The sequence below is a fragment of the Pseudophryne corroboree genome, chromosome 5, assembly GCF_028390025.1.
Source record: "Pseudophryne corroboree isolate aPseCor3 chromosome 5, aPseCor3.hap2, whole genome shotgun sequence".
Taxonomy (NCBI): Eukaryota; Metazoa; Chordata; class Amphibia; order Anura; family Myobatrachidae; genus Pseudophryne; species Pseudophryne corroboree.
Genome location: NC_086448.1, coordinates 470,948,069 through 470,971,356, shown reverse-complemented (window position 1 = coordinate 470,971,356; position 23,288 = coordinate 470,948,069). Strand labels below are relative to the sequence as shown.

The window sequence follows — 23,288 nt, the reverse complement described above, 5'->3', positions numbered from 1 at the left end:
TTATCAAATCAAGTCAAATGATGTTCTAATTTCTTTCTTTTCTTTAATCAATATGCAGCATGTAACCATGCCTTTATTGTACTACAAGAAAATACATACAAAGTTCACTATGTATTCTGCATACAAATTAGTATAGGCTTAGAATAGATTTTGTTTTCAGGATGCATTTATTAGGTTCCTCTTAATTAAAGTAATTTCCTGTAAAATTATAATCCATTAGAAAATTAGCTTAAAGGTGTGTAGCTGACATCAGATCTCTATTATTTAAATGTTTTAGACTAAAGTAGAAATCAATAATTCTAATTTTCTTATATTTAATTTGTTTGCATGAATATATCTATACGGAGCTGTTGTACATATCATTCTGAAATAATTTTTTTGTCAATAATAGATAAAAACAGCTTCTAGTTTTTAGCACATAGTACAAAATATATTTATTCAGTCAGGATTAGTTCAATGTTTGCAAGAGAGAGTATCTATTCTATTTTACAATATACAGTAGACATTGTGGATTCTATAGCATACTGTATATACAGATTATTTATGCATATGGATAAATTAATTGGTACAGTAGCTATTGGAAATGTGAATGGTTTTAAATAAATGTATGTCTGCCAGCAATTACAGTGCATCCGGAAAGTATTCACAGCACTTCACTTTTTCCAAATTTTGTTATGTTGCAGCCTTATTTCAAAATGGGGTAAATTAATTTTTTCCCTCAATATTCTAAAGACAATACCCCATAATGACAATGTGAAAAAAGTTTTTTTGGGATTTTTGCTAAATTATTACAAATAAAAAAAACTAAGATATCACATGTACATAAGTATTCACAGCCTTTGCCATGAAGCTCAAAATTGAGCTCAGATGAATCCTGTTACCACTGATGATCCTTGAGATGTTGCTGCAGCTTAATTTGAGTCCACCTGTGGTAAATTCAGTTGAGTGGACATGATTTGGAAAGGCACACACCTTTCTATATAAGGTTCCACACTTGACAGTGCATGTCTGAGCACAAACCAAGCATGAAGTCAAAGGAATTGTATGTAGCCCTCCGAAACAGGATTGTCTTGAGGCACAAATCTGGGGAAGGGTACAGAAAAATATCTGCTGCTTTGAATGTCCCAGTGAGCACAGTGGCCTCCATCATCCATAAATGGAAATAGTTTGGGACCACCAGGACTCTTCCTAGAGCTTGCAAGCCATCTAAACTGAGCGATCGGGGGTGAAGGGCACTAGTCAGGGAGGTGTCTAAGAGCATGATGATCACTCTGTCAGAGCTACAGCATTCCTCTGTGGAGAGAGGAGAACCATCCAGAAGGACAACCATCTCTGCAGCAATCCACCAATCAGGCCTATATGGTAGAGTGGCCAGATGGAAGCCACTCCTTAGTAAAAAAGCACATGGCAGCCCACCTGTAGTTTGCCAAAATGCACTTGAAGGACTCTAAGACCATAAGAAACAAAATTCTCTGGTCTGATGAGAAAAGATTTAACTCTTTGGCGTGAATGCCATGCACCGTTCATCACCAGGCCAATACCATCCCTACAGTAAAGCATGGTGGTGGCAGCATCATGCTGTGGAAAAGTTTTCAGTGGCAGGAACTTGGAGACTAGTCAGGATAGAGGGAAAGATGAATGCCGCAATGTACAGAGACATCCTGGATGAAAACCTGCCCAAGACCGCTCTTGACCTCAGACTGGGGCAACAATTCATCTTTCAGCAAAATAATACCCTAAGCACACAGCCAAGATATCAAAGGAGTGGATTCAGGACAACTGTGTGAATGTCATTGAGTAGCCCAGCCAGAACCCAGACTTGAATCCGACTGAACATCTCTGGAGAGATCTCAAAATGGCTATTCACCAATGCTTCCCATCCAACCTGATGAAGCTCAAAAGAAACTGCCCAAAGATAGGTGTGCCAAGCTTGAGGCATCATATTCAAAAAGTCTTGAGGCTGTAATTGTTGCCAAAGGTGCATCAACAAAGTATTGAGCAAAGTCTATGAATACTTATGTAAATGTGATTTCTTAGTTTTTTATTTTTAATAAATTAGCAAAAATCTCAAAAAAACTTTTTTCAAGTTGTCATTATGGGGTATTATGTGTAGAATTTTGAGGGAAAATGTAATTTATTCCATTTTGGAATATGGCTGTAACATAACAAAATGTGGAAAAGGTGAAGCGCTGTGAATACTTCCTCAATGCACTGTACCTCAATCAGTGGATACTATAAAAATATAATGCACAGTGCCTACTTTTATTCATTAGGAATGATCACTTTCTGTATACAGTAGCACATGTATATTATTATTATTATTATTATTATTATTATTATTATTAATATTTACATAGTACCACAATGAATCTGCAGCACCTAACAAATTTGCAAAACAATAAAACAGCAACTTTTAGTGCAAGACAGTGTAGGACACGTACATGGTATATAAAGATTTCAGCATCAGCAGACATAGTGTAACACTGAAATAAGAATCAGGATGGCAGAAACCAAGGGCTAGATACCATTGTAAAGAGTATGGAGTAGAAGGAAGTCTAAAAACAGTAAGAAAAGTAAAAACACATTAGGGGAGAGGGCCCTGCTCATTAAAGCTTACATTCTAAAGAGGAGGGACAGCCAGACAAGGGTGACACAGATGGGGTAGACAGTGAGCATGGTACAGAGGGTTAGGATGAGAAATTGCTGGTTTTGATGATGAAGCGGGTATTAAAAGCTCATTAGACATTTTGTAGAGACATGGAGAGTCTGATGAGAAGAGGAAGAGAGTTCCAGAAATAGGCAGCAGCAAGGGTATAATCTTGGAGGTATGAGTGTGAGGAAGCAATCAGTTGGCAGGATAGGCAACATGCATTTGTGGAGCAAAGATGACGGTTGAGAGATAAGGTCACTCAGAGATGTAAATGGGAGAGGAATGAGGGAGAGCATTATCCTGTAAGTAAATGGGAAAAGCTTCTAATTCATGTAATAAAGATAAAGGTGGCTATTTAGACTTGGTTTGTACTGTAATTCACATCAACTTCCAGAATAAGCCAATACTGAGTCACTTCAGTAATATTTTAAATTGCAGTTTTACTATAGAAAGTGTCATTCCCTTCGCAAATGTAAATTCAAAAATGCATGAGGACATAGGGGTAAATTCAATTAGCTGCAGTAATTTACCATTATCCCCTAAGGCTATTAAATTAGTCCTAAAGTAAGCCCACCAGCAGCACTTATTGGGGATTTTATTTAATGCTTCTGAAAAGATGCAACATTTTTTTTCCCAGGCTATTGTTCCTTCCATTTGTCTATTTTTCTGTTGTGCTCACATAACAGACTAAGGTGGTCATTCCGAGTTGATTGCAGCCAGCAACTTTTTGCTGCTGCTGCGATCAACTAGAACACGCCTATGGGGGAGTGTATTTTAGCTTAGCAGGACTGAGAACGCTTGTGCAGCCCTGCTAAGCTAAAAAAATTTAAAGCAGAAGTAGACCAGCCCTGGACATACTTACCCTGTGCGATGGATCCAGCGATGATGGGCCCAGCTTTGACATCACCGTATACCGTATTCCTACCGTATACCTATCTGTGTGACTTTGCTTACCCCCCCACCTGCTTATCTGTTACCTACTTGGCTGTTGTAAAGCAAACCGAAGACAAATTCCTAGTATACGCAAGTATACCTGGCCAATAAACCTGATTCTGATTCTGATTCTGATCACACCTCCGCCCTCCATTGTCCTGGACACGCCTGAGTTTTACTCACCACTCCCTGAAAATGGTTCCAAACGGTCCGGATCCACCCTGGAACCAGTGGCGTCACAAGGCGGGTGCGGGGGGTGCGGCCCGCACCCGGGTGTGACACCTGGAGGGGGTGACACCAAATGTCAGCTCCTCTGCAGTGACAGGAGCCAGGTGCTGCAGTGTGAAATTCCGTTACAGCACCCGGCTCCTGTCATAGCAGAGGAGCCGACAGCACACTGGGACCGTCTCTGGGGGAAGCCCAGCATCTCCGGAGATGCTGGGCACGCCCCCAGAGTGACGATCCCGGTATCCCCGCGAAGCCACGCCCCTAGCTGTAAGGCCACGCCCCTTTTTTGCCGCGATCGCGGCAGTACATCAGGGGTGCGCACCGGGTGTCACCACACCTGGTGACGCCTCTGCCTGGAACACCTTCTTTCTGTCATTCTTCTTAGCGGTCGCCTCTGCGACCACTTCCATCGGTAGCTGCGACATAACCTGGTGACCCCTGTTGCCGGCCAACGTTGCGCATGTGCACTGCAGCCGCCACGCATGCGCATTCTGCACCTGTTCGCACCACAGCGAAAAACCGCTGCGTGCGAATGGGTCGGAATGACCCCCAATGTGCTAGTACCTGCACTCTTTGTTCACCCGGGATTTACATCACTAAACCTGTTCTGCTTTTTATTTTATTTTTTTTATAAACATATACATTTTTTCCCTTTTTTTATCATACAACATGAGCAAAACGGCTCGCAAAGTGAAGAGAGGTATCCAACAAGGAATTATGCAACATCTGTCTTGCACTGACACCAATCTTCTGACTCTCCCCCACCTTCACCAGTGGGCTCACAGAGTAAGGGCTCTCCTTCAAAACCTGTCTTTGCCACCAAAAGCGACATCCAAGCTATGTTTTAGGTATGTATTAAGTTGCGCTACTTCTTCTCTCTAAATAGCTGCCAGATGGGATAGATGCTACCTGAAAGCCCCCACAGGTATTCACAATAACATAGAAAAGAGGTTACTCCCCCAGCACTGATCTAGAATAGAATAATATTATATATTTTCTCCTGCTATTTATATTTATTTGTATCATATAAAATCTAAATAAAAAACAAAAACACAATGTACACAACCAATGTGTGTTACTTCACATCATGCACTATAGCTGAGTCTGTTAAATACAGTAAATCAATGTGTGTTAATTCACATCAAACTTAGTTTAGCCTGCTAGAAGCTCAAAGAAACCAGACTTCTTAAAAATGTTATAATGTTTCAATCTGTGCATAGCAATGATGTCTGTTACAGTCTCACTTCTTTATGCTACACTTGTTGCTAGTTTCCTTGATATACTCAGCGTAACCAGTTCTTTAGTCCTATAGTTAAAAATCCAGTTTTTCCTTATATGTAAGCAGATCCTGATTTCAAGTAAAAGGTGATTGAGCAGTATTAGTTAACAGTCCTGCAGTGCTAGTCCTCCATTTTTCATAAAAGAGTGTCCAAAAAATAAATAAATAAATAAATAAAATAAAAATGAGCTTAAGGTACCTATTGCTCGGTCATACAGACCTGTACATGTTCCAAAGCTGCCGCTAAAACGCTTGTTCTTCTTTGGGCGTCCCCATCTGAAGTCTCCTCTCTCTTTCCTGAGCTTGTCTGTTTGGACAATCACCAGCCTAAAGCTTTTCGGACACTAAATCCTTCATCAGAAGCATGGTGAACAATACAAAAGTCCATGTATATATATCCCCTCCATTAATTAAATGTCCGACAGCTGTGCATTAATTAATCCAATCCACGCTGTTTTTCCGCGTGCGACCAGAACCGAAAATTACGTTCCGTTCCCACAACCAGAAGTGGAAATGACCAATGCGTTCCATCCTGCGTTCCACAGACTGCTACACCCCGTTCACATCAAACTGGTGTTAATCACAGTACTCAACAGATTGACAATGTCATACTTTATTAGATAATAGTCCAAACGAGTTTAGATAAGTCTCAAAATCGACCATGTTGGTTCAGGGCAATAATCCAAATCATATTAAAAAAAAACATAAAATACACATCAGAATAAAACAATTAAAACATGAGGATCCTATAAAAACCACTTAAGTACAATATCGCCATTAAGTCCTTTGGGGACCAGAGTTTTTAATTTATATATCCATCGCATTTCTGCTTTGGCTAACCTAAGATCACTATCCCTACTTTTCCAAGTAGGATTGATAGTCTGAATACCCCAAAAGGACTTAATGGCAATGCGATTACAATTATGATGTTTTTTAAAATGCATGGAAACAGCGTGGGTTTGAAGACCTTTCTTAATATTATAAACATGCTCAGTCAAACAAGTTTTTACATTTCTCATGGTTTTACCTACATATGTAAGACCGCGCTTACACTGCAATGCATAAACAACATTTTTGGAGTTACATGTTATGAAGTCACGAATTTGGTACATAATATCATTAACCTGAAATTACCTTATTTTACTTTGGCCTTTTGTTGAACAGCACATTATGCACATCCACACCTATGGAAGCCATGACTTTGAGTACTGGTTCTTTTTGTACTATCCAGAGCACTATGTACTAATTTATCTTTACTATTGGCTGCCCTACAATAAATAAAAGAAGGTTTAGCGGGTATCTTAAATCCAATAATGGGGTCCTCTTGTAGAATCTTTTTTCTAAAAAGCATTTCAATTTCTTTATATTGTGAATTAAAATCACAGATAAAAGACCATTCATGTTTATTAGTATTTTTCTCAATGGGTTTCCCTTTTAAAAGTGTCACATTCAAAATGTTTCACCCTATTTTGAATCCTCTACTATTGTATTCTTACCATAACCTTTATCTATAAAACAGTTACTCATTTCACTCATTTGATGATCACACACAAGTGTCTCTGTACAATTCCATTTAACATGTAAAAATTGGCTATAAGGCACACTATCCAACCAATTACTATGATGTGAACATAACTATTGGAATCAGTACTCTTCCTATATACTTTAGTGTGTACTTTGCCATTCTTAGTCTATAAAACCAAATCAAGAAATGTAATTTCTTGCTGACTAATGGAAAAGGTAAGATTAATACTAAAATCGTTAAGATTTAAATTTTCACAAAAACACTTTAATTCTTCCTCTGTACCTCTCCAAATAAATAATATATCATTGATAAAATGTTTCCAGTACACCAGGTTCGCCACCAGCTGCCCCTCCTTCCAAATGGAATGATCCTGCCAGTAGGCCATGTATAAATTGGCATAACTGGGAGCGAACCTGGTGCCCATGGCTGTACCAATTAACTGAATGAAATAAGAACCATTCAAATTGAAGTAATTATTAGTTAAAATTAATTTTATTTCTTTAATAGTAAATAGCTTAATTTCACTAGAGAGATCTGATTTTTCTAAAAAAAAAATGTCACTGCTGGTATACCTTTTTCGATATATATAATGCTATAAAGAGTAGAGCCATCACAACTTGCTAAGATATAAGGATCCTTCCACTCTAATTCATAAATAATTTTAAGAACATCATTGGTATCTTTTAAAAAGCTTTTGTTGCTCTAACCAAAGGTTGTAAATAAAAATTGATGACAGCAGACACATTGGAAGTGATACTATTAGTTCTGGCTACAATGGGTCTTCCAGGAGGGTGGAGGGGGTCCTTATGGATTTTGAGGAGAACATAAATGGTGGGCATAGAAGGGTATTTGTTGTTAATAAATTCATACTCAGATTTTGACAATGCACCATTTAGTAGGGCTTCATCTGTAAATTTTTTCAGGTCTTTCATAATTCTAGGGGTGGAATCATTTTTAATTTTCTTATATGTCCTACCATTATTCACTTGACAAAGAATTTCACCCATATACTGTTCTCTATCCTTAAGGACCACACTTCCACCCTTATTGGCTGGCTTAATTATAAGATCAGTGTCCTCACTTAAAGATTTTAATGCAAACCATTCATTTTTAGTGAGATTACACTTCCTATTTCTTTAAGAATATCTTCTACATCCTTATTTACAGTAACACTCAATAAAATTAACCTTAAGATATGTAGGGTAAAATGTAGACTTTGGTCTAAATGGCAAACAAGAGGAATCTAAATTTCCCTCATTGACACCACCTTCATAACTTTTTGTAATGAAGAATTTTTTTTACCTGTTAATTTCCTTATATATATATATATATATATATGTTTAAATCAATAATAAAATTTAATGGATCGATTTGGCTTGTAGGGGCAAAGTTTAGTCCTCTTTTTAATACTTTTTCCTATCCTCATCGACAGTTAATGTTCTTTTACTTTAATTAAACATTTTTGTGGTTTCCTTTTCCCTTATTTTTGGTAAAATGGTACACTTTTCTTTTTGTTTATGAAAATATTTTTTTTACCTTCCCTACATCCCCTCCTACAGAACTTTCTTGTCTTTGCTGTGGTCTCTAATATCTCCTTCTTGTTCCTTGGTCCCAATCTAAAAAAGGCTGAGGAATCCTGATATTAGTCCGAAGGGGTTCAAAACTATTTTTATCAAAATAAAGTGACAAATAATCAACATCAAAATCATTCCTAAAATATGTTCTATTATCCCCCCGATTTTCATTCTGTCCATAATTTTTCCTCCTACTTTGGAAATTTCTTTAATTTGGTCTTTTTCTCTCAACTTCTTTCCAATCTGTATTATAATTCTTATATCTTGATGTCTCTAAATTGCAATTAAATCTAGGTTTATATATTGGTCTATCTTTCTTTTCTCCCTTAGGTTGATACTCGCTAATAACCTCTATATCCTCTATGTTCTCAGATTGTTATTCCAGAACACCTTTATCCCTAAAATATTTTCTCTATTTTCTATATTTTAATGCACTTGTTTCCTTATTACGTTTTCTGACTATTTCAGTTTCTGCTTCTTTAAAATCCTCTAAGTCCTTAATAGGCTCAACTAATGCCTGTAAATTATTAATCACTAAATTGATTGTAAATGATTATTTCTCTCCTTTAAAATAATTCCATAAAACTACATGAGCATTGTGTCAGAATTGAATTCCAATCCTTCAGAAATTTCTGATTGCTTTGATTAAAGGAGGGGGTTTTCTGAATTTTGAATCCTTTTGGTATCAATTTTTCAGACTCATAATTTTCCAAAGTAATAATCTCCCACCATGGGGGTCATTCCGAGTTGTTCGCTCGCAAGCTGCTTTTAGCAGCTTTGCACACGCTAAGCCGCCGCCTACTGGGAGTGAATCTTAGCTTATCAAAATTGCGAACAAAAGATTAGCAAAATTGCGAATAGACACTTCTTAGCAGTTTCTGAGTAGCTCCACACTTACTCGGCATCTGCGATCAGTTCAGTCAGTTTCGTTCCTGGTTTGACGTCACAAACACACCCAGCATTCACCCAGACACTCCTCCGTTTCTCCAGCCACTCCCACGTTTTTCCCAGACACCCATAAAACGGCCAGTTTCCGCCCAGAAACACCCACTTCCTGTCAATCACATTACGATCACCAGAATGAAGAAAAAACCTCGTAATGCCGTGAGTAAAATACCTAACTGCATAGCAAATTTACTTGGCGCAGTCGCACTGCGGCCATTGCGCATGCGCATTAGTGACTAATCGCTCCGTTGCGAGAAAAAAGATAAAATACACATAAGAATAAAACAATTAAAACATGAGGATCCTAGATGGACTACATGTTTTTTTTTTTATTGTTCACCATGCCTCTGACAAAGGACTTAGTGTCCGAAAAGCTATAGGCTGGTGATTGTTTGTTTGGAGATCGGCGGGGACGCAGGATATCTGTTACCTTTGGAGGGATAGTCCGGACCTTTCTTTTACCTTTTCCAACTGGGACAGTAACCTGATCGCTGCAGCATCCCCTGTTATAGGCTCCTATATCCATTTATATGGTTACATGCTTTTATATATTTTCAAATTTTGAGTGCATAGTGTTAATAAATTTTACTCCTGGTTTTTGCAATATTGCACAAAAGTTTCCTCTTTTCTATTTGAGATACATAATCCTCTGTGGATGGTTTCAACTATAACCATTGGTATTATTTGGAGTGGAAGGATTAATATGGCTTGAAGAGTCAAGTATATCCAGTCTGAACATTTGCTCCATCATTTGAGACTACTGAAGAAGGACAATATATCATGTATGTGTGTGCGCTATATTGAGAGAATTCATTTTATTTGCTTGGTGGAGGATCATGCCCTCCCTCACTCAACCAGGATAACTCTCCTACTTGAATGCTTCACATACTCGCTTCTGCTATAACTGAATGATAGATGTTATCATTCACCCTGGTGGACATCATCTTTATATTATGGGCTCTGGGCTCTTCCCCTACATGACCTCATATCCTTAACGTTCTGTCATACACTAAGTTGCCTTAGGCATCAAACTCTCAGTTTTAGATTCTTGAATTTTTCTTTTTAGGAGACAGGTTTATGCTAGGAGCGCAGACCCAATATCTTCATATATACATAGAAACATACTGTATATTGTTGACTGTGTTATTGCGCTATATCTGTTAACTCTATAGTGTGGTAGTGTGGGTATAGTGACTGGTTTGTTCTGTTTTTTGATTATTATATTTCCGGGTTGACGGAATTTCGTCTGCTTATACCTATCCACCCCCCATTCAATAGGACTAGTGTGAGGTTATCTATGGTTTACTATCATCATTGAATTTAGCTCCTTTATATGTACTCCCAAATAGTTGAGCCCACTATATCTGCCCCGTATACTGAGAAAGCTCTCCTCCTTTTCCCTGAGGGCTCAACCAGTGTGAACATTTGGCTCCCTGTAGAGGAGCATTTAGTTCACATTCCCCTGAATACCTTTCCTTTTTTTTTCTTTCCTACCTCTCTATTTACCAGGCATCTATGTTTTCAGTTATTCATAGTTATTACTATATAGAAAAACCTTTTACTCCCCTATAATGCCCATTACTTTATTATTGCTTAATGTCAAAGGCCTCAACACTCCTCAAAAAACGTTGCTCTTATATAAAATGATCAAAGCTGAACATGGAGACCTTATTTTTCTGCAGGAGATCCATTTTAAAATTGGGTCATACCCATCATTGACATCTCGTAGATATCCTGCGGTAGAATATTCTTCCCACTCCTCTAAAAAGAATGAAGTGGCTATAATGGTCCATTCTTCTGTTCCCTTTCAATTGATCTCAACTAAAAAGGACACTGAGGGTAGATATACAGTATAATAATGGTTTGTCAAATAGGCCATCAATTAGTAACCCTTGTCAACCTCTATGCTCCAAACACAGGCCAGTCTGGATTATTCTGCTTACTCTTTAGTGAATTACAAAAACTATGTAGAGGTAAGGTTATATTAAGGGGAGATATTACTCTATCTTATCTATAGACCTAGACAGATCTGGACCTAGCCATGTTCACCATCAGCGTCACGCATCAGAACTCTCTGTGGCATAAGGCTGAGTCTGGTCTCTTTGATATGTGGCAGGCCCACCACCCGATTTCCAGGGATTACACCTTCTATTCACACCTACATGGTTCATATTCCCTTATTGGCATGCTTATGGGATGTAGTGGGGTATTAAATGACTTGACAAATGTGGACATAATCCCTAATGTTTTGTCAGACCATGCTATTGTGATGTTTTCAATCGATCCCATCCACTCCCTCCATGGTCATCCCTCGTGGTGACTTAACGAGGCTCTTCTCTGTATTCCTAAATTTAAAGAATATATTCGTTCTCAGATTGAGTACTACTTCTCACTAAACATCTCCCCTAATGTACTATTTCCCACAATCTGGGAAGCACACAAAGCATTGTTGCATGGTGCGATTATAAAATATTCCTCCCATAGAAAAAAACATTGCACACAAAGTATTGCCGACTTCACTAATCAGTTAGAACAACTTGAGTGTAATAATAAAATGACACATTCACTCCAGCTATACAAACAGATGCAGGGTATTAGAGGGGAGCTCCAATCTGTACTAGCTGAACAAACTGAAAAATCTCTCCGGTGGTTAAACCAGAAATTGTACGAATAAGGTAACAGACAGACACATTGTTGGCATCTAAATTGAGAACCAAATGGGCATCCCAAACTGCTACAGCCCATTGAACTAAAGAAGGGCATCTAAACTTTGATCCTCCTGTTATCACTGAATCCTTCTATACATTTTATGTCGCTATATAATCTTCAGGAAGACAAAATAGTACAGGTACCACATTTTCCAGCTATACAAGCTTATCTAGACTCTTGTAATTCACCCAAACTAAGTAAAACCTCTATCTCCAACCTTAACTCACCAATTACTATGGAAGAACTGGATGCAGCTTTGAAGGCTTAAAAGCCTTCTAAAGCTCCAGGTCCAGATGGGCTCCCTGCATCATACTATAAGTCCTTTTTGGAAGTTTTGATGCCCCATTTGCTTTTGCTCTTTAGTAAGATTATGCAGGGAGAACAATTCCATGTTGACACACTAAAATCTGTTGTCATTGTTATTCCCAAACCACAGAAAGATACTACATGCTGTACTAACTATAAACCAATATCTTTGATCAATGAAGATATAAAGTTATTTGTGACTGTATTAGCAAATAGACTAAATTTATATTTGCAACAGTTAATTGACGCAGACCAGGATGGATTCGTACCAACCAGACAAGCATTAGATAACACTCGTCGCACTGTAAATCTCATTACTCATGTTACCAACTTAAAATGTCTATTGTCATGCTTTCATTAAATGCTGAGAAAGCCTTTGACAGGTTGTCATGGCCCTTTGTATTTAAATTATTACAATCATATGGCATTTGTGGCGACTTTCTCACAGCGATACAAGCTCTGTACTTTAACCCTACAGCGAATGTATCTGCCAATGGGCTTTCTTCAATTCCCTTTATTCTGAGTAATGGGACTAGACAAGGCTGTCCATTCCTGCCTTTGCACTATGCATTAAGTATTTGACAGCTAAAATACGAGATAATCCCAACATTAAGGGAATCCTAGTCACAAAATTAGAGTATATATTGTTGCTGTTTGCAAACGATGTGCTGTTGATGCTGTCCTCTCCCCTGACATCTCTTCCTATATTTGAGGCTGAGATAGTCTTATATGGCAAGTACTCTGGGCACAGAATCAATAGATCTAAATCAGAAGTGATAGCATTTCACCTTCCTTCCTCTGATCTGACACTTTTAGAACATAAGTTTACATATTTATGGTGGCCAAAGTCTCTTAAATACCTGGGTATTCAAATTACAAAAGAATACAATCAATTGTATAATGCCAATTATGTTCCTCTCTTGCAATCCATTAGAGCTAGGTGGGCTCTCCTCTGTATCTCCTGGACGAGGCGTATTAACTCCATCAAGATGAATATTCTGCCCAGACTGCTCTGCCTATTTCAGACAGTCCCTATAACGGTACCGACAACATTCCTTCGTGCAATACAATCGCTATGTGGCAAATTTATTTGGCTGTGTAGAAAACACTGCACTCGTAGATATTGTCTGCCTAAATCTACATCTAATGGATGTCTAGGACTCCCTATTTTGAAAGATATTACCATGCTACTCAGATGAGTCACATCATGTCTTGGCATGTAGATAAGGGCGATAAGAAGTGGGTGACTATAGAAAGTGATCTGATTGTTGATCATAGAGTGGGATGTCTTCCCTGGCTTCCCCCTCATTTGAGACCTCAGTTTGTGCCGTCCCCTGTGTTAAAGCAATTTTGAAGGTCTGGGATAACCTAAATAAAAGGTTAGTCTTGGACTTATATCCCTCTCCATTGACACCTCTTTGGCAACATCCGCATTTCCCTATGGGTTGTGTAGGCACATACATGTGCCCATGGGTCGCATCAGGGATCACTAGAGTGCTCAATATCTCAGGAAACTTTGCCCCTCTGATTTTTGATGAATTAAGCGAAAAGTATGGATTGCAAGCTGACCATCATTTTGAATACATATAGTTTGTTAGCTTTATTAATTCGCTTAGTAAATCATGGACCTACGACCCTGGATGAAAGGGATTTATAGCTATCTTATAATCATTATTAGCTACCCCATCAACTGCGGACAAAGAGTCCTTCGAAGCAGCATGGGAAAAGGATATAGGGAGATGTCTTGATGATGAGGAAATGTCAGACATCCATCATAGAGTAGCCAAGACATCTATTAGTACTAATTTAAAAGAAAACTCTTACAAAATATACACCCGATGGTACATGGTCCCAGAGAGATTGCACTCTATTTATCCGATGACTTCAGATCTCTTTGGAGTCAATGCAGACATAAAGGTACTTATTTTCAAATATGGTGGGATTTTCCCTTTTTTCTTAATATTGGAACACTATTATGACCCTGTTGTGTGATCTTACTACTTCTCTACCTCCTAAAGACCCCTTTTGCGTAATGTTATGTTCCTCGATCCTAGAGGTTTCCAAACCTTTTAAAAAACTCTGCGGACACATTTTCAATGCTGCCAAACTGCTAATTGCCCTAAATTGGAAACAGCCTGCTGCGCCCTCTATCACAGCTTTAATAAATAGAGTTTGGTACACTGCTTCCATGGAGTACATTATTGCTCTTCTACATGACAAAACAGCTAAATTTCACAAGGTCTGGATCTCATGGTTTTCTTACTTTAACCATACTCTGCCTGAACTGTGTTAATTCTTTGTGTTATTAATATTATACTATCGCCTGGTGAAACTTTACCATGAATTATTTTTTTATTTGTTATTAATTTATTTTTTTTCCTTTCCTTTTTTCCTTTCCTTCTTTTCCCTCCGTATATTCCCTTTTACTATTACTCTTTTAATAGAATTGCGTTTATAAATTGTTTGTTTACAAACAAATAAGCATTGACATTGATTTAAAAAAATGGTAGTTCGGTTGGCACAGACAAAAAAAAGAAACAAAAATGGTAGATTGGTCATTTTCATGTTGCATTGCAGAATATGATGTCTTGCTATGATCTAATGTATTATGTTATTACTGTATGTGTGTTACTCCTTTGACGAATAAAGAGATTTATACCACTTTCAGACAGAAATGTCTGAAAGTCCCGGCAATTACCCAGCATTTCAATGCCACGCCATTTTGCCAGGACCTGCCTGACCCCCCCCCCTTTCGCACAGACATGCAAATTACTGGTCGAGAATTTCAAACCGGTAATTTGCAGATCAACAGGGGTATTTCGTCTGTGTGAAAAGGGTCAACCCATGTCATAATTCCTGTGTCTCTGACCCTGGTAGATTCCAGGGTCGAAGTCCCTGGAATTAAGACCCGGTTCGACCCTTTCACACAGAAAAAGGACCCGTGTGTTTCATGAAATTACCGGTGGAACTGCTTCACCTGGTAATTTCATTTTCTGTCTGAAAGGGGTATGAAAAAATATATTACATAGAAAGTGGATTCCAGCATAAATATCACATACACAGTTGATGAGGGTGGCTTTATACCATATTTGGAGTTAACAGGGGCACATAATTATTGATGAAATCTTCCAGACTTCGAGGATCACCTCAACTTCCTGTGGGACCCGATTGGTATGCCTGTCTCCCTCCAATTAGTCAACACATTTCAATCAGTCACCTAAACTTTCTCCAATCTCTATAAAAGATAAATGGTCCTTTTTAAACTTTTTAAACTCTTGTGACAACAATAAGTACATGTGAGGCGCTACGGTGGGAGATCATTTTTTTTCTTTGTACTTTTGGTCTCTTATATAGATAACACCCTATGAGAATTCCCCCCTCAGCTGCCCGTGGCACAATTACAGCACTAACCCTTGTGTATCTGTAGTATTGTCCATTAACCACTTAATTGGCATGGTCATATTTCATATGACTACATTGCCCCACTGTGTCCCCCCAGTTTTTGATGAGGAGATCTGTTCTGTGCATAATAAAATATTTAAATATTTAAACTATATTATCTCAATTTTATAAACAGTTTTGAAGGGAAAATCTTCAGTTAAGTGGTTAACATGCATTAATGCCCTTTAACATGTTAAATCAACAAGTGTTAACAAGGTTCCCGGGTGAAAAAAGAAGCTTGAATTCAATAGCCCTGGGCATTAAAGCCAGACGAAACCGCCCTTATTTACCCCCAGTGATTTACACCAGGTAATTGAGCCCCCCCCCCCCCTTAGACTGTAAGCATTTTCTGCACCTGGGTGTAATATATCTGCTGAAAGTTATAAGAATGGAGAACAGCAGTTCACAGAGAAGGGCAACACTGCTCTCCTTTCCCTGAATATTAGCTTCCCCATAGGATTTATTGCAAAGTACAGTTTTTGGAATTGTGACAGCTAAATTGACATGCTGATGTTTCTGTCGCTCTTCTTTTAATTAACAATCTGCACTTCTATTCAATATCACACTTAGCCTGCTCCAATCATCACTACATTCATCTGAGGAAATCTCTCACAATAGCAAATATATCTGTTGTGGATTGGGCCTGAAATATATATAGCCCTATTAAAAATTGCTAAAAGTGTTAGAAATTGTGCATCAGTGAAAGTGAGTCATTAACAATACTATGGTTATTGCATGCTGCACTGATAAAATATGTTTTAAGAGATAACTACTGTATAAAGGAAACATATTATGGACAATAATAAAGGTTGAAGCTGTCACAAGGTCAATTGTACTTTCCAGTAAAGACCTTTTCCTCATCTGAAGGTTATGTATAATATGTGCTAAAATAATGCATTGTAATAATATAATAATAATAATACATTGTACATAATAATCACTGTCATGCAAACCAATATCACCAGGAATTGGTCTGGAACAAAGGGTTCTACTGTAATGTCAGCATGGGCATATTTACACACTGGCACTTTAAGGAGTATGTGCAAGATTCATAAGAAGCCCATAATCTGCAGTGAAAGCTGCTAATATTGCAATAGAAAGTTAGATATCTTACAATTAACAATATATTTTTAGCATCTCTATTTTTAGTTTTGACAGACCACCTGTATTGTAACTACAGTAATTGAAATATGTCAAAACAATTACCAGTGAACATAAGTTAATTACCAACTATTGTAGTTTTAAATATATTTTAGTGAAATTATATATAAACATCTGCTGCATGTGAACAGATAGCATAAAGGGTAATGTAATGCTAATGAAAAACATGAAGGTCATATAGTATGTGATATTGTTCATAGGCAACAAGCCTCTAGATCTAGCAGATATGAGTAAAATAAAAGTCTAATGAAATTTCCAAGGTTGGGGACAAATCATTAGTCAATAAATGCATATTTATGTCACTTTTGGCTGAACAGACATTTCATGGACCAGCATAGCACACCAAATAACCCTGATTTAACCTTTTAAATCTGCCACTGTTGTTTGTTCATCCTGCTCCTTTGTAGCAAAACACAATGAAACATGTTGCTATTATGAGCCTGAAAACGCTTGGGAAATTTCAGTAGGACTTAGAAATACACACTTGGGAAACATTTTTCTTGGCTGTACCTGTATAGGATTTTTATTACATCTCTGTGCTCTCCATAATCTATTGTTCTATCTAGATTATATGAATAAAACAAGAGCTCTTTTTCTGAGTTGAACTGAAAAATTAGCTTTTTTTTAAGCCACGTGGATTGATGTTAGTGATGTCAAAAGTTTATGCTCCAAGAAGAATGCTAGAATGCTATTGGCTGTGGTTTAACAAGGAAAGAAACATATTTAATCTACTGTATATAATATGTAATTTTTTTTTCTTGCTGCCTACTGTATATATATTATATTTTGCTTTTCACATTGCTTTTTGGAGCTCATTTCTGTAAAAATCCATCTCAAAAGCCAATATCCCACTTTGTGCTTTGATTGGCACATATGCGCCTAGACTTCTGCCAAAGTGCAGGTGTGCAAAGCAACATGGCAGCTTTGGTGGACAAGTTCACAAAGCCCAAGGTGAAGATTTGGCTTGCAAAACCACATGTACATCGATATAAAGGCTAAATATTCAGTGTTATTCTGATGGGTGAGATTGCTGAAACAGCATGCTGTGTAAGATGTCTTCATTATCAGAGAGGGGAAATAAAAAAAAATAATTGGAATAAAAATACCCTTCATTATATTCTAAGAAAGAACTAGCAGGTTGAATTGTAAGATTTGAGGTATACTCGAATCTGTTTAGTATTTTAGATTTAATTACATACTGTATTATTGCCTATATAATGTATGTCATATTGTGTGTCAAATGTGCCGGAATTTAGAACCTGTCACATAGTAAATTTTATAGAGGTAATACTGTAGGTACACTGGACTAAGCATTGCTGGAAACAAAACTCTGCACTTGATTTTGTATGGAGTCGATTCTCCCAAAACCACATAATCTCCAATGTAAAGCTTAAATGCACACACTAATCCACTTCACATCATGAACAAACTACAGACACAGTTGTCTTCAGCATAAAAGGCCTCCTTATTCTCATCTTATTATAAGAAATTGTTTGGTCTCTCACTGTGGATGTTGAGGCATACTTCTGCTTTTAGTTCTATTTCATATCTTAATCTCTTTATGGTGGAGATGTTTAAGACATTCTACTGTATAGAGAACAAGTGGAGAAGTTTTACATAACAACCTGCAGCATCTATCATTTACCAAGTATATTTTATGTAATTATAGCTAGTAGCTTATTGGTTGAAGTGTGCAAATTCTCCTTCTGTCTACTTTACAAGGTTTCATGCATTTCCCACTAATTGTGCTAAAACAATTGAGTCTTGGAGGGTAACACTCAACTGGCAAATCAAAATGGACACACTGCAACTCACAAGTTACACCATCTAGGCAAACCACATACAGTTGTACTATATGCTTTTGCCTAAAATGCATATAGTTCTGGAGTTTGCAAAAGTCCCACATCTCATGCACTTTGAGTTTTCAGACATTATTATGTTGTGGCTTGGTTCTGAATAACTCATGCAATATGTGGTGATGATGAGCAAACTTTCTTGGAAATAAAGAAGCAGGATAGATCAGCATTTTGTGAGGTTTGCAGATATGTCCTAGAGCTATTTTTACTAAAAGTCAGGTTCAGTTTATCGATGGTTTTCTGAAATTTTTCCAAACCGCAGTATTACTAAACCCAAATCCCCCAAAATATGACTTTTCCTATTTTATAGAGCACCAATTTTTCAATATTACAGGTTATATTGTCTGGTGAACAATGGTGATCACCAGAAAAAAGGTGCTAAGAGGGTCACATTATTAGAAAGTTTGGGAGTCCCCTCTTTCATATGTAAGTGATCCAATGTTTATAAGTGTAATTTTGGGTGTGATTGGGAAGGCAGTGCCTTCACATACATATAGGGAAAACAGCTATATAATGTAACATAGGGTAATGCTGTATGAAGCACTCTAAGCACTAAGGAGAATATTTACTAATGGTCAATTTTAATTATTTCAAATTATTCCAACTAGATCAACATTGATGTTGTCTTTTAGGGGCTAAATCACACATTTACTAACAGATTATTTAATTTTTTTTTTATAATTTGTAGTGTTAGTAAATGTGCAATTTATCCCCTGAAGCACAACATCAATGCTGATCGATTTATAACTTAAAAAAAATATTTTAAAATCATTTACAATTGACAAATTGATATTTAGTAAGTATACCCCTAAGAATAATGATAGTCAAAACAAATATAGTAAACTTTACTATTAACATGAAGTATTATTGAGGTTCTTAGCATGTTTGGGCAAAAATGTTTGCCCACCCACCCCATCAAGGTGAACTTCATCAGATGAGTCCCTAAATCCCTAATACTGTGCAAATACATTATGTAAATTTATCAAGGATGTACCATAGGACACCTAATGGAAAATGGGTGTAGTGACAGTGCTTAGAAGAAGGAGCTTCTACCTTCAAATGTACTTTATATACACACATATACAGCTAAAAGGCTTGTACTTCATACTCTAATTTTAAACATAATAATAAGAGGTGCTACCATGCTGAGACTTGTAGTACCATGCAGGAAAATCAAACGCAGATGCACACTCTAAGAACTACTAACACTAATAGTCAAAATATGGATAAACTCTACAATTAAAATGGAGTACAAATAATGATATGTGGTGCAATGAAGCCACAAATTATATCAGTCATTATTTTGCTCCTGGTGGTTGCAGTGTAAACAGTTCTGTGGTAGGATGCATGCAATATGCAAATAGTCCCTGCAGGAATATAGTATTTTCTTTTGATAGTCATAACACACAGTTATGCACTATAGTGAATGTTTGTTCTCCTTTGTGAAATACAGTACAGTAGTCTCTGTCATGTTTCAATCCCTACTGGGAATGAGGACCTTTAGTTTGTTGTATATATTGAAGGTGCAGAGTTGTGGGGGTGCTGCAACACACTCTCCTTGTAGCTGGCCTTCCCCCAATCTGATTGTGGCTGGTTGTTCCCTGAGTTCTTTCTCCCTGGTCACAGTTCCAGCTGCTGCTTTCTGTGTTATGACGATGCTGGAGGAGGCCTTGCTGTCTGTATAGCTTCCCTGGCCAGGGGAAGAAGGGAGTTATCCTACTCTCCTGACCTTGCTGGACAGCAGGTATCTGGTAAGTATGTTGTGGGCCCTGGTGTTTGACCATTCACATCTGTGTCCTATGTTTCCACTAAAGTACTGTATCTGGGGACCCTTCTTTGTCAGCACTGCTCAAGGGTTGTGAGGGCTGTGATCTCCCGGTAGTGTTTGAACCTCTATGAGGTTTGTGAAGGTATTGAGATGTAACAATCTATCTTCTCAAATGCATTATTTGCTTTGTGATGTCTCCAACACATTTTAGTTACTTAGTAGCCTTTTTAAAAGACGTAGAAAATGCCCATTTCCACAGGTGTAGAAGAAAAGAAGATCAATAATGTCTGACTTAAGTGTAAATTAATTCAATATTGACATGAGACATACTGCAGCATAGTATTTCATGTTTGTGAACATTTGTAAGTTTGATTTGAATCTCATCTTGACTAACATATCTGTATCCTTCTATATTTATGCTGTGAAGATGCATTTGTTTTGCTTTTCTTTCCTGCTTATATTTTGCACATTGTACATCTTTTTAATGTTTTGATTGCACTACAGTATGTCCTGTTGTTATGCTCACAATAGGTATTGTACATTTTTGTTCTGGGTGGCTGTAACTGTTAGCAACAAGACAACTAGTCTATGTATGATAGTAGTTACTGTGGTCTTCCTTTCATATCTTTTTCTTCACTATCAATACATAGTCTATCTGTGCAATCACCTGAATGAGTTCAATCTATTTATTAGTTGTAATGCTTCCCACATCTGGTCTAGGACAGATCAAGGTATCTAGAAAGTAGTGAAGTAATAACTTAATAGTTATTAAGGTAATCCTCAAAGTTTAGTATGTTGGAAACCAGAGTTTAAGAAGCCCGATCTAGTGACTAAAATGTACATTATTAAAATGATATTCTTGTAAATATAATTTTCTAGGTTTCATGGAATTCTAGTTTATTGTAACATATATAATATTTGTATGTATATATATATATATATATATATATATATATATATATTTATTTATTTGTAGCATATATAATATTGTATCTTTTTTTCAGCCATTAAACTATGAAAAGAAGAAGTTATATTCACTTAACATTGAAGGCGTGAATACTCATTTGGATTCACAATTTTCACATCTGGGACCTTTTAAAGATACAACAATGTTAAAAGTCATTGTTGGTGATGTTGATGAGGCACCTTTGTTTACAAAGCCTTCTTATGAGATGGATGTATATGAGAATGCAAATACTGGCACCGTTGTTGGAATGGTCACAGCCCATGATCCTGACAGTGCTAATAGCTTAGTAAGGTAAGACCCTTCTATAATTCCAAAAATGTTTCAAATTGTTTTCCTATTTACTATCCATTTAGCTATAAACTATTTTAGAATGCAATTTGAAGCAATTAAGAGTTGATTAAAATGGTTCATTGTCATAAAGGGTTTATATATTTCAGCCTGGGATCCAAGCCCAACCAATTCTGCAATTGTTTACCATTTGTTAACTTATATGTCCCTCTTCTGTGAAGGATGAAAAGACCTAAGGGTTTTTTTTCCCATGTCAGACTTCCTCAGCATCTGTCCTCATTATAGATACTGCTAAAATGAGACCAAAAATAAAAAAAAAAGCTTTAGAAATCTTTAACTCTGGAGCCAAGATTTGTCATTTGGCTGTCATTCCTGCCAAGTCACATCTTTGTTTTAGATTACAATTAAGAAATGAAGTTTGAAATGGTCTTAATGCATCAAAATCATCTGGAACTCTTTTCAGCAATAGCTGTAAAAAGGATGCTTCTTGTCTTCTTAAAGTATAACGGACAGGTGGATTGAAAAGGTAATCAGAGCAGCAAGATGTGGAAATGTATCTTCAATTGTTCTTGATTAGATATCAGTACCTAGGCATGTTGACTATTCCTTTGTCTACAACGAATGTTCTCACACTTAGACTGAACTAACCATTGATTGCACATAGTCTGTCACCTCATCAGTTACATCCACTGGAATATCTCCATTTTAAAATACACACACAGATATGTATGTGTGTGTGTGTATGTATATATATATATATATATATATATATATATATATGTAAATCATTTCCTTTTGTCCATGTATCTTACAGAACATTTGAGTCATGTTACTGTTAATTTGATAATGTGTTTAAATTAATGTTTTTATAGTTCAAAGTGTATTACTTCTAAATTCTGTTTACAAAAATAAAATACACAAATCATTACTTTATAGGACCTCATTTTTACAGTTCAAAGTGTATACCTTCTAAATTCTGTTTACAAAAAAATAAATACACAAATCATTACTTTAAAGGACCTCATAATTTACCTAGCCTGTAACAAATTTATTTTAAAATTATAAACACCATAGCCTTTATGTAAACTGGACAATATGCTGCCTCAACAGTCAAACTATGTATCCCACCATTATTGTGAATCTCTCTTCACATTTTTACTTGGCGTTTCATGCACACACATTATTAAGTTGCAAACAACAAAGTGGTTTTATTTTTAAAGGATTCTGTTTTTGAAATTACTATGGACACTGTGATTGACATAGTGGATTTATACATAGCAGTGCCACTGTATTGTGTCATGTTAATATGGTGATACAATGCTATATATTTCCTTCTTATGTCCTGTTTTACAATAAATTACTGTGTGATATCATTCATGAATTGGAAGAAAGCAAAGAAGGTCAGGGTTGCACATGCATTCATTGCCATTCCTGTCTAGTATTAAAGGGTATTATTAAATGCATTTTAACAAGAGTTAAATCAATAGTACATATTTTTATAGCACATAGTTCTACATTATCTACAGTACATTTTTAAGGTGTTTATGTTAGGCCCTTCGATTATGTACAGTAACTGTCTAAAGCACCCTGTTTGAGAAACATCTGTTTAATAATTAATGTGTCTAAAGGGATTTTAAACAAGGACATATTGACAAGGG

General features: G+C 36.8%; 1 protein-coding gene across 2 annotated transcripts in view; it reads left to right on the top strand.

The window, feature by feature from the left end:
- Window positions 1-23,288, top strand: part of CDH18 (cadherin 18) — a 947,256-nt gene that overhangs the window by 855,289 nt on the left and 68,679 nt on the right. For both annotated transcript variants that reach the window (XM_063922963.1, XM_063922961.1), the window contains exon 7: window positions 21,380-21,633. In XM_063922963.1, coding sequence (XP_063779033.1) covers window positions 21,380-21,633 — 254 coding nt within the window. The remainder of the gene's footprint in view (window positions 1-21,379; window positions 21,634-23,288) is intronic.